The sequence below is a fragment of the Penaeus vannamei genome, chromosome 15 (genome assembly GCF_042767895.1).
Source record: "Penaeus vannamei isolate JL-2024 chromosome 15, ASM4276789v1, whole genome shotgun sequence".
NCBI lineage: Eukaryota > Metazoa > Arthropoda > Malacostraca > Decapoda > Penaeidae > Penaeus > Penaeus vannamei.
In genome coordinates, this window is record NC_091563.1 from 13,440,953 (window position 1) to 13,453,049 (window position 12,097).

The 12,097-nt window shown below is 35.5% G+C and overlaps 1 protein-coding gene across 8 annotated transcripts in view; it reads left to right on the forward strand.

The window, feature by feature from the left end:
* The first annotated feature begins 683 nt into the window (after positions 1-683).
* The window catches only part of LOC113804262 (protein bric-a-brac 2), a 66,867-nt gene continuing 55,453 nt past the window's right edge, over positions 684-12,097 (forward strand). For 4 of the 8 annotated variants that reach the window (XM_070130456.1, XM_070130458.1, XM_070130457.1 and 1 more), the window contains exons 1-4: positions 684-788; positions 7,383-7,586; positions 10,186-10,326; positions 10,925-11,029. In XM_070130456.1, coding sequence (XP_069986557.1) covers positions 7,422-7,586; positions 10,186-10,326; positions 10,925-11,029 — 411 coding nt within the window. In that variant the 5' untranslated portion in view covers positions 684-788; positions 7,383-7,421. Of the gene's footprint in view, positions 789-906; positions 1,104-1,410; positions 1,444-3,119; positions 3,172-7,382; positions 7,587-10,185; positions 10,327-10,924; positions 11,030-12,097 lie in introns of those variants that run through there. The other 4 variants (XM_070130454.1, XM_070130451.1, XM_070130452.1 and 1 more) reach the window with 4 other exon arrangements.

Genomic DNA, 12,097 nt, shown 5'->3' on the forward strand with positions numbered 1-12,097 from the left:
TATCTCTGGATGTTTTCTACGTAATTATTTCCCTGCCAGGTATCCGATGCGAAATACCGAAAATGCAAAAAAAAAGCGCCAGCCGACAGTCAATATTGCTCGGTAGGTTGTGTTACGATAAACATAACATGCGGACCGCAAGCCATAACTCACAGAGTAAATCGTATACCGTAAGACCTCTGATACCCTATCAGATGATTACGATCAATGCGTCAGAAGAATGCTGCTATTGCTTCACCAGATAGGTGTTTCTTGAAACGATAAGAGATATTTTAAACAGGGTTCAGCTTGCAGAGATGCCAACTGTGCAACTGAAATATTACCAACAACTATCTACGCTTTGCAGCAACCATCACGAGTATCTTTATATCTAAGATGTCTTTTAATTATATATTTGTCTTCGTAATCATTAAGAAGTAAAAATAATATGTAATGTTATTATAATTGAAGTACAAGTCGGAAAAGTTTTAAGCCTGACGTGACGTCACCGTGACGTCAGCGAGACGTCATCTGCTTTCCTGACGTCACAGAACTATAGAGTCAAATGAAGAACAATGGTAGTAAGTTCGTATTTTTACGTATCTTTTAAAGTTGAAACGAAGCAGTATGCACTTACATTGATTTTATTATTATGTTATAAGCTAAAATAATGATTGTTTATCACGTAAAGTGCTATATTTGTTTTTTACGTAAATATACTGTAGGTCTTGATTCAATTGTCTAGGCTGTGACCGATGTTTTGTTTGTAAGATCTCTTATTTCTTAGGATAACTTCAATTTCGAGTCAGGTAAGCATAACAGCTCACAGTTTGTTCAAATTATGAATTCCCGAACCATAGGTTGGTCCCCCCAGGTGCTTTCTGCAAGCACAAACCGTCAATTAACGAATTTAATTAATGTCGAGGGTGGTGATGGTAGTGCATGGAGGAGGAGGAGGAAGGAGGTTGTTGCTGTGCTGCTGTTGCTGCTGTGCTGGTGCTGTGGCGAGGGCAATGGAGCATAACCCAGACGGCGAGTGACTCATTCCAGCCTCTCCCCACACAACACTCGCCTTCCAGCTTCTTCTTCCTCGCCAACCTTAGCAGCCATCATCATTTCAAGCCGTGAGTCAGGTTTTGAGAGGTTGGGTGAGCGAGCGGGTGGCACAGCGGGGCAGGGGGCCTCTTGGGTGCTTGTTGCAGTTGCATGTTGCATGTTTGTTGCAGCGAGAGAGAGAGAGAGAGAGAGTGAGGGATGGACGGAGAGAGGGAGGGGGAGGAGGGAAGGAGAGAGGGAGGGGGAGAGAGAGAGAGACAACCCCATCCTCCCCCCCCCCCCCCCCCCCCCTCCCCCCCACAGCCTCCCCCTCTCCCCCCTGTGGCCTTGACTTGTATACCAGCGGTGGGTAAAGCTGTAGCAGCAAAGGGGTTTAGGCACTTGTTGATCTCTGGCTGGTGGATGAAGGTGGTGCTGTGGGGAAAGAGCTGGAAAACTCTTCTTCATTTTTTATTTTTGCTTTCTAGAGGGGAGGGAAGGGAAACTCACTCTGCCTGACACTCCTTTTTTTTCATTTAGTGTATTTTTCTGTTTTTGCAATAAGTTTGTTTTTTTCTTTTCTTTTTTTTTAAGGGACTTGTGTTTCTTTGAAAGTGAAGTGAGGTGTTTGGATCAAACTTCGGTTTTCTCTTTGTAATGTTGGGTTGTGAATACTATGCTTGTGTTACGGAAGGAACGGACATTGGATGCTCGAAGATGACAACTTTTCGTGTGAGATGTGACAGTATTTTTCAACAAAAATCACAGTGAAGTTCATGTGAAATTGAGTATTTGAATTATTTCATCAGAGTTGTTTATGATGAAACAAGAGCAATATTTGTTTCAGTGCAGAACATAAATGAATGATGGACTCAACCTCACCATATCCTCTGGTCTATGTTTTTAGAGTTGAAATTGCTGATTCTATCATGGACACTTTAATGCAAAAAAGTGAAATACTAAAGTAATAATGTGATTTGGTGTCTTTCTAATGAAGTTCCAGTTTAAGCTAGAAAAAGTACAAATCATTAGAATAAAAGAGATCAGACTTTGGCAGGACCTCAGTATGGGCAAATTTGTATTTCCTGAGCAATATTTCAGTTCTTTTCCTCAAGTAGCAAGAAATCACTATGTAATACACCAATGGCAATGAATTGAAATATTGCAAGTGTGACAGATGACTTATTAGGTGTATTTTTAGTCATTATTTTATTGCCATCTATAATATTGTAGAAATTCTTTGATCCTACTTTCACAATGTACATGAAAAACGATCATTGTTATTTCAACAATATAATAAATTAATATAGTCTTTCAAGTTATCTATAAAATAACTTCTACCAGTGTGTCAGGGCTTTTCATTTTCTTCTAATAAAGTATGAATCATTGCATTATATTTAAATTCATTGTATCTGTAAGATTCAGAATTATATTTGCTCTTTGAAATTTACTTGTTTCTTTTCCAAGGAGTGTTTTAAAAAATATTTCACAACAATTTTTTATGATTATAGTAGGAAGTATATACAAACCCATGGTTGGAAATATATACTGTGAGGAGTACTTATAAATACAAATCAAAAGTGTTTCTTCGGTATTTTATCAACTTTTTAACTTTGGTGGATATCTGTTAAAAGTTAATTTGCTTATAAATTCAGTTATTTCATGTATGTTCTAAAATTGTTAATACTGTTATCATTAATGTTGGCTTTTCATTTTGTTTTTTTTTCACTTTGATAGGATGTTCTGTCTGATGTTGTACTGAGCTGAAACAGATATTGGGATAAATTTGGTCTTAAGACCTGCCGTACCAAGTGGTTGAAAAATACTGTTTTACATCATATCGTCTGTCTGTTGTTCAGTAGTCTTTGTCGATTGTCATTTTTTATTGTATTATCTTCAGACACACAGGTCAGAGATGCAGTTTTTCTCATTCATGGATAGTGTAGTTATGGAAAATTTGCAAAGAAGTTTAGGGGTGGGAATGATAATGTAAAAGACCACTTGCATGTATTTTATTGTATAGGGGGTAGGAAGCATTGAGGATATGGTGTCAATTTTCCATGTTTCTTTTTGTATCTTGACCTTTTTTGGGAACTTTCTTTCAGATTTGTTGATTGGGGAAGAAGTCTAAGGAGTTAAAATCTCATGTTTTACCAGGTAGACTATCAAAGTTTTTTATCATATGTAGTAAGAAACAGTTACCAAAATATTATTAGCTGCAATGCTAAATGAGGGGTTTAGCAGTGTTAAATGTTATCACATTTTATTGTGTGTGTGTGTGTGTGTGTGTGTGTGTGTGAATGTGTGTATTTGTATGTGAGAGAGAGAGAGAGAGAGAGAGAGAGAGAGAAATGTATGTATTTGTGTGAGTGTGAGTGAGTTCAGAGAGAGAGAGAAAAATGTGTATTTGTGTGAGAGAGTGAATTCATAGTGAAAAAGAGAGAAAGAGTGTGTGTGTTTGTGTGAGTGTGAATGCTTGTATGTGTGTGTTTGTGAGTCTGTGTCTATGCATGTGTATGCATGCATGTGCCTATGTACATGCATACTGTAGATAGGCATATTTTATTGTATGAAATTCATTTACAGATTGGTATCATTGATTTGTGGCTATCCTCATTGATATAGATTACCTGTTAATCATAAGTATTACTGTGATCATTTTTATATCACTGTTAGTAAGGATATTTATGTATGTATTACCTACTAGTGATATACTGTATGATATAGTTCTGAATTGTTCAGATAGAGGTAATAGATTTCTTCTGTGTTAGTACAGGCTCATTTATTTCATATGTTAAGTTGAAGGGTGGGTACATTGTTCTTTTTTCCTTTTTGATTCTAGCATGTGTTTAGAGCACCAATTTCTAAACCAAAATTAAGAATCTGGTACACCAGCTGATCAATTAATTGCTCAAAAATACATTTCAATTGTGTGTATATGTATGTATGTATTTGCCTCTGTTGTCAGACTTATATACATGATTTTAGTAGAGAAGAACATTTTATTGATATTTTAAAATATCCTTCAAATTTTCGGATTATTTTATAGGCTTGATATTGGGGTTTGTGACTGCGGTTCAGTTCCTAATTTTTCTGTTACTCTTCCAACTTGCCAACTCCCATAGTTCCTTGACCTTGCTTTCTTATTCAGGATTAGAAAGAGGGTCTGTCCGTGAGTCATAATTTAAATGAATTAGTTTCTTTATATTTCATATTTCATACTTCATCTTTTCTGTCCTTTGCTTTCTTTTATTTTAAATAATTTTAAGATTATAATTGAACCATGTAAAACGCTTTATGTTTAAGCATTCCATCTAACTTATCCCATTTTTATTGTTACCTTCATAATTGTTATCCTTTTCTTTTATTGTAAATATCTTCAGGTTATGTTTTCTCCTGTCGCATGTATTTTAAAATCTGGAATATGTCATCCAAGTTCCATATATCCTCTTAGATTGCTTTACTCATTTACCAAAATCTTTTAATAAAAATTTGGCGAATATAATTTTGCATAGGCATGTAAGAGGGCCAACAAAGCAGTCTATTTTTATTTCTATTACAGCATCATTACATTTTTTAAAGGCTGCTGAGCTAACCTGGTGAAGTTATACTTATTAGCTAATTTCAAATAACAGATTATCACCATTTTCATAGCAATTGCAACTAAGAGAAGCTGTGGCTATTTTGTAGAATTTATTAACATGTTTACAAATACAGATATTGTTGTTAATGAAGAATAAACAGCATTTTCATTTTAACTCTGATGCTTTTTCTTCAAGTAAATTGTTATGTATTTATGGACATGATTATCAGCACTGGTATAGGTATTATAAAAGATACATAATGTTTTTATTTTAACTTCTTTTTATCTTCTTATTCTTCTCTTTCTGTTTCATCTTCTTTGAAATATTAGAGTTCCTGATTATTTTTAATCCTTTTAGTAATCTATCAAAGAAAATATATAATTATTCATTGATTCCAGCAACATAGATAACTTGTACTAAGATCCAGAATTTGTATTATAAAGTGTATATTTTTTTTTATTTGTTTGCATGGATTTTTTGGCTTTTCAGACACCTTTCCCTAGATCTGTCACATCCTGTGAAAGTGTTCACAATATTCATCTATATTTGCATGAATAATTACCAACACATTACAGACATTGATTCAGTGTTAAAAAGAAAAAAGTTACTTTCATTTGTTTTTTCCAATTTACCTTGGTCTTTATTTGAGCATGTTTTTGGATTGTTCTTACATCCTATCTTTCTTTTACTTTTAATCAAAAGTTATTTCTTATAGTAAGTTAAGTTGTTTTTTTATGCATAAATGTTCATTTGATTTATCACACTGTAATCATCATTATGCATTATTAACATAAGTATTTGTATCATGTGTTTTTTGTTGTGTTCCATATCAACCTGATAATTTTTCTTCTTCTTTCTTAGCATAGCCTGGAATTTCTAAGACTGAATGTAACACCTGCATGTGTCGAAAACCACATAATGTTCATGCATTTGATTCTGACACATATTAAGTGTTGTTGCAGCCATTTGTTCTGAATTCAAAACATTTGTGATACATCAGTTTGCATAAAAGTTTTGGAATTTCCTAGGTTGTTGCATTATGAATATATATGTATATTATATACATACATGTCTGTTTAGATAAATTTCTAAGTGTGCAAAAAATTGCAGTATCAGTTTTTCCTCAAGTTGAAAATAGGCAGGACCAAGCATATCAAAAATTCTTTGCTTTCCTTGATAAATAAAATATAATGTACAAAATTCTGATAATATCATAGCTCAGTCTACCTATAGAATTATTAAACTAATTAACACTGTTTGAAAATACGCACAGGTTGACATACTGAAGATATCCTAAATTACAACTTGTTTTTCTTTTATCATCAGTTTGCAAGAACTAGTCATTATTCTATCTTCATATTTTTTAGTAGTAGATATTGTACAAAAACACAAGTTAAACAACTTTGATCCAGGAATTTCTTAATTTCCCATGTTAATTGGCTGGCAGATTTTTCCCCATGCAGTGTAGTGACTTAAAATATCACATATTTCCTAAATCATCTAAAATATGTAACTTTTGTCAGAAAATGTAAGATAAAAATTCATAAAACTCCATGTTAGCTGTATATGGAAAATGACTGAATCCTGTGACAACAGCCCCTTAAAGGAGTTAATGCTATTTCTTTGTTTATAGGGTTTAAATGAGTTTGAGATCAATTGTTTTTGTTAACTCAATCCTCATTTAGCTTTAAGCTATTTTAAAACTTGGAGAGAATAGTAGAATCAGACATTTAATAATAAAAATAATCCTCACTTGCATCTGTTCTCTCTCACACACTTTAAAGTACGTACAGCATCTACTTGATCTGAGTGTTTGCTGAAGCATGTCATTGCCTTCAGAAATATGGCCTTTCAATTGAATTGATGTCAGCCACACTGTGTAAATGAGAATGGAGGAGGAGACATCTCTATACATCAGTGTGGCTCTCAATAAAGTTTGATGGCTTATCTTGGTTGTTTTTTCATATCCCCAGAGTATTATATTCTAATATTTTGATTGTTTTGAATATTTTCATAATCATGTTTGTGATTTGAAATTTTATTCATTGTATAATTTTAATTGTGTATATGCTGATTTGCCCTTTTCTTTTTTAATGATTTCTTTCTTTGTAAGGATGATCTTGTGCTGCTTTTTCATATTTATGATTAAGAAGTATGTGTAGTTGACTTCATGCATATTTTCAGATATGTAAATGAGTCAGTTATTTTCCTTCTTGAATTAATAGCAGCTTTATCAGTTGTTTACCTGTAAAATTATATTTGCTTATGTGATTCCAGGATTTTTCTCCTTGAGGCTTATATAACTGATGATGTGGATACATTTCATTTTCTAATACAGTGGTTGTCATTGTTTATAAAAGCAGCTTTTTCAGTTGTTTATCAATAGAATTATATGTGCTTAAATGACTCCAGGATTTTCTGTTTATGTAATTAATGATGTGGATATATTTTATTCTGTAATACTATGTTTGTCATACATATTTTTCTTTCAGGATATTAATTATTGTACCATTTGTACTGTTAAGTTTTATTGTTATTATTATTATCAGTTAGACTTAATTGTTTTACAATTTTTGCTTTTGTATAAGTAATGATATTGCATTATATTTGATTTGCATTTTTTTTATTATTATTATTATTATTACACTTTTGTGTTACTTTTATCTTTCTAATTTTTTCATTTCAAAATATGTATGTACTATGCATTGATTTGTTATTTCATTCACAAAAATGTTTGTCCATCTTCTCTTTTCAGTTGAATTATAATGTCCCTTATTTTTGCAGATTAGTAATGTAGTATAAGAAGTCAGGAATTAAGTCAAGATGTCAGAATACTGCCTGCGCTGGAACAATCACCGGCCCAACCTGGTGACCGTCTTCTCAGAGTTGCTCACCTCAGAGGCTCTGGTGGATGTCACGCTAGCCACTGATGGTCATTACATTCATGCTCACAAACTAGTACTTTCGGCATGCAGTGTTTATTTTAAGGTATGCTAATTTTAAGATTTGTTCCTTGTAGTTGTCTGTGTGAGATGATTTCTGTTCTTGCCAACTTTCTTTAGAACGGGTTGCTAACCTGCAGGTCACGGTGACATCATATTGAAGTGAATTTTATCTAACCAATAGTACTTACATATTATTATCACTCACATATCATTGAGTTGGAATGTTTACGTAGATTGTTTTTGTTCTGTAGCTGTTGTCATAACAAGCAATAATTGAATCTGAAAAGATGACAGACACTGAATGGGGCCATGGAGATTATAACATTTTGGTCAGGGCCACAGGATGAAATAGGGTTGGGAACCAATTCTTTTGAAGGATATGAAATTGTTAACTACATGCTGAGACACATGCCGTGTCCACTGTGTATTCAATTTAGTTATTGTTTTAACATACAGATGGCTGAACAAGTACTAAGTCACCAATGAGCCAATGACGAGAATTGCATGTCTCACCTGTTTACCATTTTCCTTGATTTTCTGTAATATTTTCTGGTATTTGATACTGCTGTTAGTAATGTCAATAACACTATAGTAATCATGATGTTATAATAAAAACATCAGGATCAATATTGGTAGCTTTTGTAAAAAAATGTATTTTTCCCTCAAACTCGGGGAAAGGTGAAATTAGCTAAGGTCATAAAATCTACTAATTTACTCCTTTGTGGCTAAGCACTGGCAGAGCCAAATATGTGTAGATACATTTCACAAAACAACAGTACATGAACACAATATTTTCTTGGAGGCATTAGGTTATGTGTCCAGGAAGCATTTGAAAAAAATATATATTGTATTGGCTCAGTGTATTATTTCTCAGAAACAGAAGTAATTTAATCAAAGTCTAAAATTAATTTTGGTGATCTGATTTTTATTCCTTGAGATAATGACAATATAAGCTGTTCATCAGAAAAAAATGTGGAAGTGTGGCTGGTCACTTGTCGTACAGTTTGTAAATAATGTTACCAAATATACTACATAATAGTTATCTAAAATGACTGAGGAACTAACATTCTGACTATAGGGGGGGGGAAATATAACTCTCTCTCTCTTCTCTCTTCTCTCTCTCTCTCTCTCTCTCTCTCTCTCTCTCTCTCTCTCTCTCTCTCTCTCTCTCTCTCTCTCTCTCTCTCTCTCTCTCTCTCTCTCTCTCTCTCTTTCTTTCTCTCTCTCTCTTCTTTCTTTTATCTTTTATCTTTTATCTCTCTTTCCCTTTCCTCTCTCCCTTTCTCTTTTCGCGCGCGCTCCCCCCCCCCCCCCCCCCTCTCTCTCTCTCTCTCTCTCTCTCTCTCTCTCTCTCTCTCTCTCTCTCTCTCTCTCTCTCTCTCTCTCTCTCTCTCTCTCTCTCTCTCTCTCTCTCTCTCTCTCTCTCTCTTCTTTCTCTCTCTCTCTTTCTTTTATCTTTTATCTTTTATCTCTCTTTCGCTTTCCTCTCTCCCTTTCTCTTTTCTCTCTCCCTTTCTCTTTTCGCGCGCGCTCCCCCTCCCCCATTCCGTCTCCCCCCCCCCCCCCCCCCCCCCCCCCCCTCTCTCTCTCTCTCCGTCTGTCTCCCTCTCTCTCTCTCTCTCCCTCTCTCTCTCTCTCTCTCCCCCTCTCTCTCTCTCTCTCTCTCTCTCTCTCTCTCTCTCACTCTCACTCTCACTCTCACTCTCACTCTCACTCTCACTCTCACTCTCTCACTTTCCCCCCCTTTCTTTCCTTCCTTCCTCCCCTCTCTATCCTCTCTCTTCCTCTATCCCTCTTAGAAATATGAATGAAAATTGAAAGATCTGAAATACCTTTAGTAGCCCTTAAAATTTTAGGTACCGTGATTGCAATATGATAAGGATGCTGCATAGTTATGCTGTTATGGTATCAGAATATTAGAATATTAGATAAACAATTTGCCTTGATTTTTTTTCTTCTTCTTCTTTCTTTCTTTCTTTCTTTCTTTCTTTTTCTCTTCTTTTTTCTTTTTTATTTCTCTTATTAACCCATTTACTACATGTGTCCCATATATGAGACACCCAGAAAAATAAACATTGCCAGTGTGATGTTGGATTGTAACTCACACTCTGAATACCAATGCTGGTATATTTTGAAGCAAAAAATAATATTTTCTGGGCGGCTACAAAATTGCCATATGGGGTTGGTCCGGAATCTGCCCACGCAGCGATTTTGTAGCCGCCTGGAAAATATTGTTTTCAGCTTCAAAATATACCGGTGTTAGTGGGTTAATGTCCATTTTTATGGATATTGCATAGCTGATTTAGAAAACAATCTATTTAATCCACTTGCGACAGGTGTCACACATATGTGACACCAGGAAAAGTAAACTTTGCCAGTTATCCCACTGGTGCAATGCTAGATCGGAGCTTGCACTCCGATTTCATCACCCCAGGCATGCAGGCTGGTTCCGAGACAGGCCCACACACCAATTTTAATAACGCCCAGAAACTGTGATTATTGGCTTCCAAACGGACCGGCGCTAGTGGGTTAAAGGGTTGTTGATAAGTTCAAGGAGGCATGTGTATTTTTTATTGTTTTTGTGGATAAGAATATGATTATCCATGGCCCCTCTGTTTCATGTTTTTTCTTTTTATTTACAGGATCTTTTTGGGGCAAACCCATGTAAACACCCTATTGTAATCCTGAAGGATATCCGCATTGATGACCTCAAAACAGTCATTGATTTCATCTACCGTGGAGAGGTCAATGTTGCCCAGGACAGACTCCAGGATGTGCTCAAGGTAAGTTAGTGTGTCAGCAGGAGTATTAACTCATTAGCGACGGGTGTCCCATATATGAGACGCCTGAAAAAATAAACATTGCCGGGTGTCCCGCCAGTGTGACGCTGTATCGGGGCTCGCGCTCCGACGCAGCAGCGGGCCGCGGCCGGTGGGCAGACAAACTCCGGGGAATCTCTGCCCTTAGATTTTGTTGCCGCCCGGAATATTTTATTTTTGGCTTCAAAATATACCAGCGTGAATGGGTTAAGTCTTGAAAATATAAACTTATAGACTGAAATATGTTTGTATGTAATTATGTTATTAAGTATGTTAAGATCAATGAATTTAAATTATCTTTCTTATTTATTAAGTAATGAAGTTAAGAGGTTTAAATTCACCATATTAGTATGTATGAAATATGTAAATATTTAACTCCAAATTCACTAATCCAGAAATGGAACAAGACATACTTTAGAACTGTTAACAAAAAATATATTTAGAAAAGAAACAAGACAAATCAAATTTTGAAAGAATCTTAAGCTTTATAAACTTAATATATAAAAATGCTGATAATTATATGCCCTGCTGTCTTTCTCATGAGTTGCATTTGTTTCCACAGACAGCAGAATCACTAAGGATCAAGGGGCTAGCCGAGAACCCACGTAGCTACGATGAGATGTCTAGTCATGGTGCCCGCTTCTCACAGTCATCAATTGGCTCTCAGGTTTGTAATCTTGCATGTTTTCTTTGCAGGAAAATTGTGGCACTGATTTGTTTCAAAAAATAGTTTCATGTTTGTAGGGTTTGTACATCTCTTTTGAGTTTGGTGAGGTAGTTGGTTCCTCATTTTATTGCCAGTTATGGTTTTGTTACTTGAAAAGTCAAATATAAACTTAATCATTTCTGATCAACTTCACAAATTTTTCTGATGTATTTGCCCCCTAGGAGAAAGTAATATGATAGATGTGTTTTTGTATGATCATATGATGGTTTTTATTAACCTGTTAAGTGTCACCCTCTGCGACTGTTGGCACTTTGGGAGCGTTACCCTCCCCATCCACCTTCCTTCCTTCCACCCAAGCCCCTCCTCCATCTCCCTCCTCTCCCTCTTCTCCTTCCTCCTCCATCTCCCTCCCCTCCCTATTCTCCATCTCCCTCTTTTTCCTTCTCCCCCCATCCCCCTCGTCCATATCTCCCTCATCCCCCAACTTCCTCTTCATACTTCTCCCCCATTTCCTTCTTCTCCCTCCTCCCATATCTCCCTGTTCCCCTTCTCAAAAAGCACACAGGCAGAATAACAACAAACTTTTTTACATGATAAACGTTCACCGCATACTGAAATTGTGTACTTGAAACTTTCTTGTGAGCGAGCGAAAGTTGTCAGAAATTCCTAGATGGACTCAGAATATTGCTAGAAGATGTTCAAATAGTTTTCTATAGCTATGAGCGTCATATGAGGGTACAGACCGCTGGGAAGCAGCTTTTAAAGTTGAGAAGGGCATAGGTCGTCGAGTACAAGAGTGGAAAAAAAACCGGAAAACTTCATGTGCCGTTGGAGACGCGTAACAGGTTAATGCTACTTCTTTAACTAAGTTATATGCATAAATATCAGTGTGGGTAAATATCCTGATACACATGTAGGCTATCTGCACTTGAATGTGACAAAAATCACCTATCAGTTACTTTAGGATTGATCATTGTTTGCATATCTGTATCATGAAATTAGTATTAGAAACTGGTATATATATAATATAATATAATGTAATGTAATGTAATATAATATAGGATATAT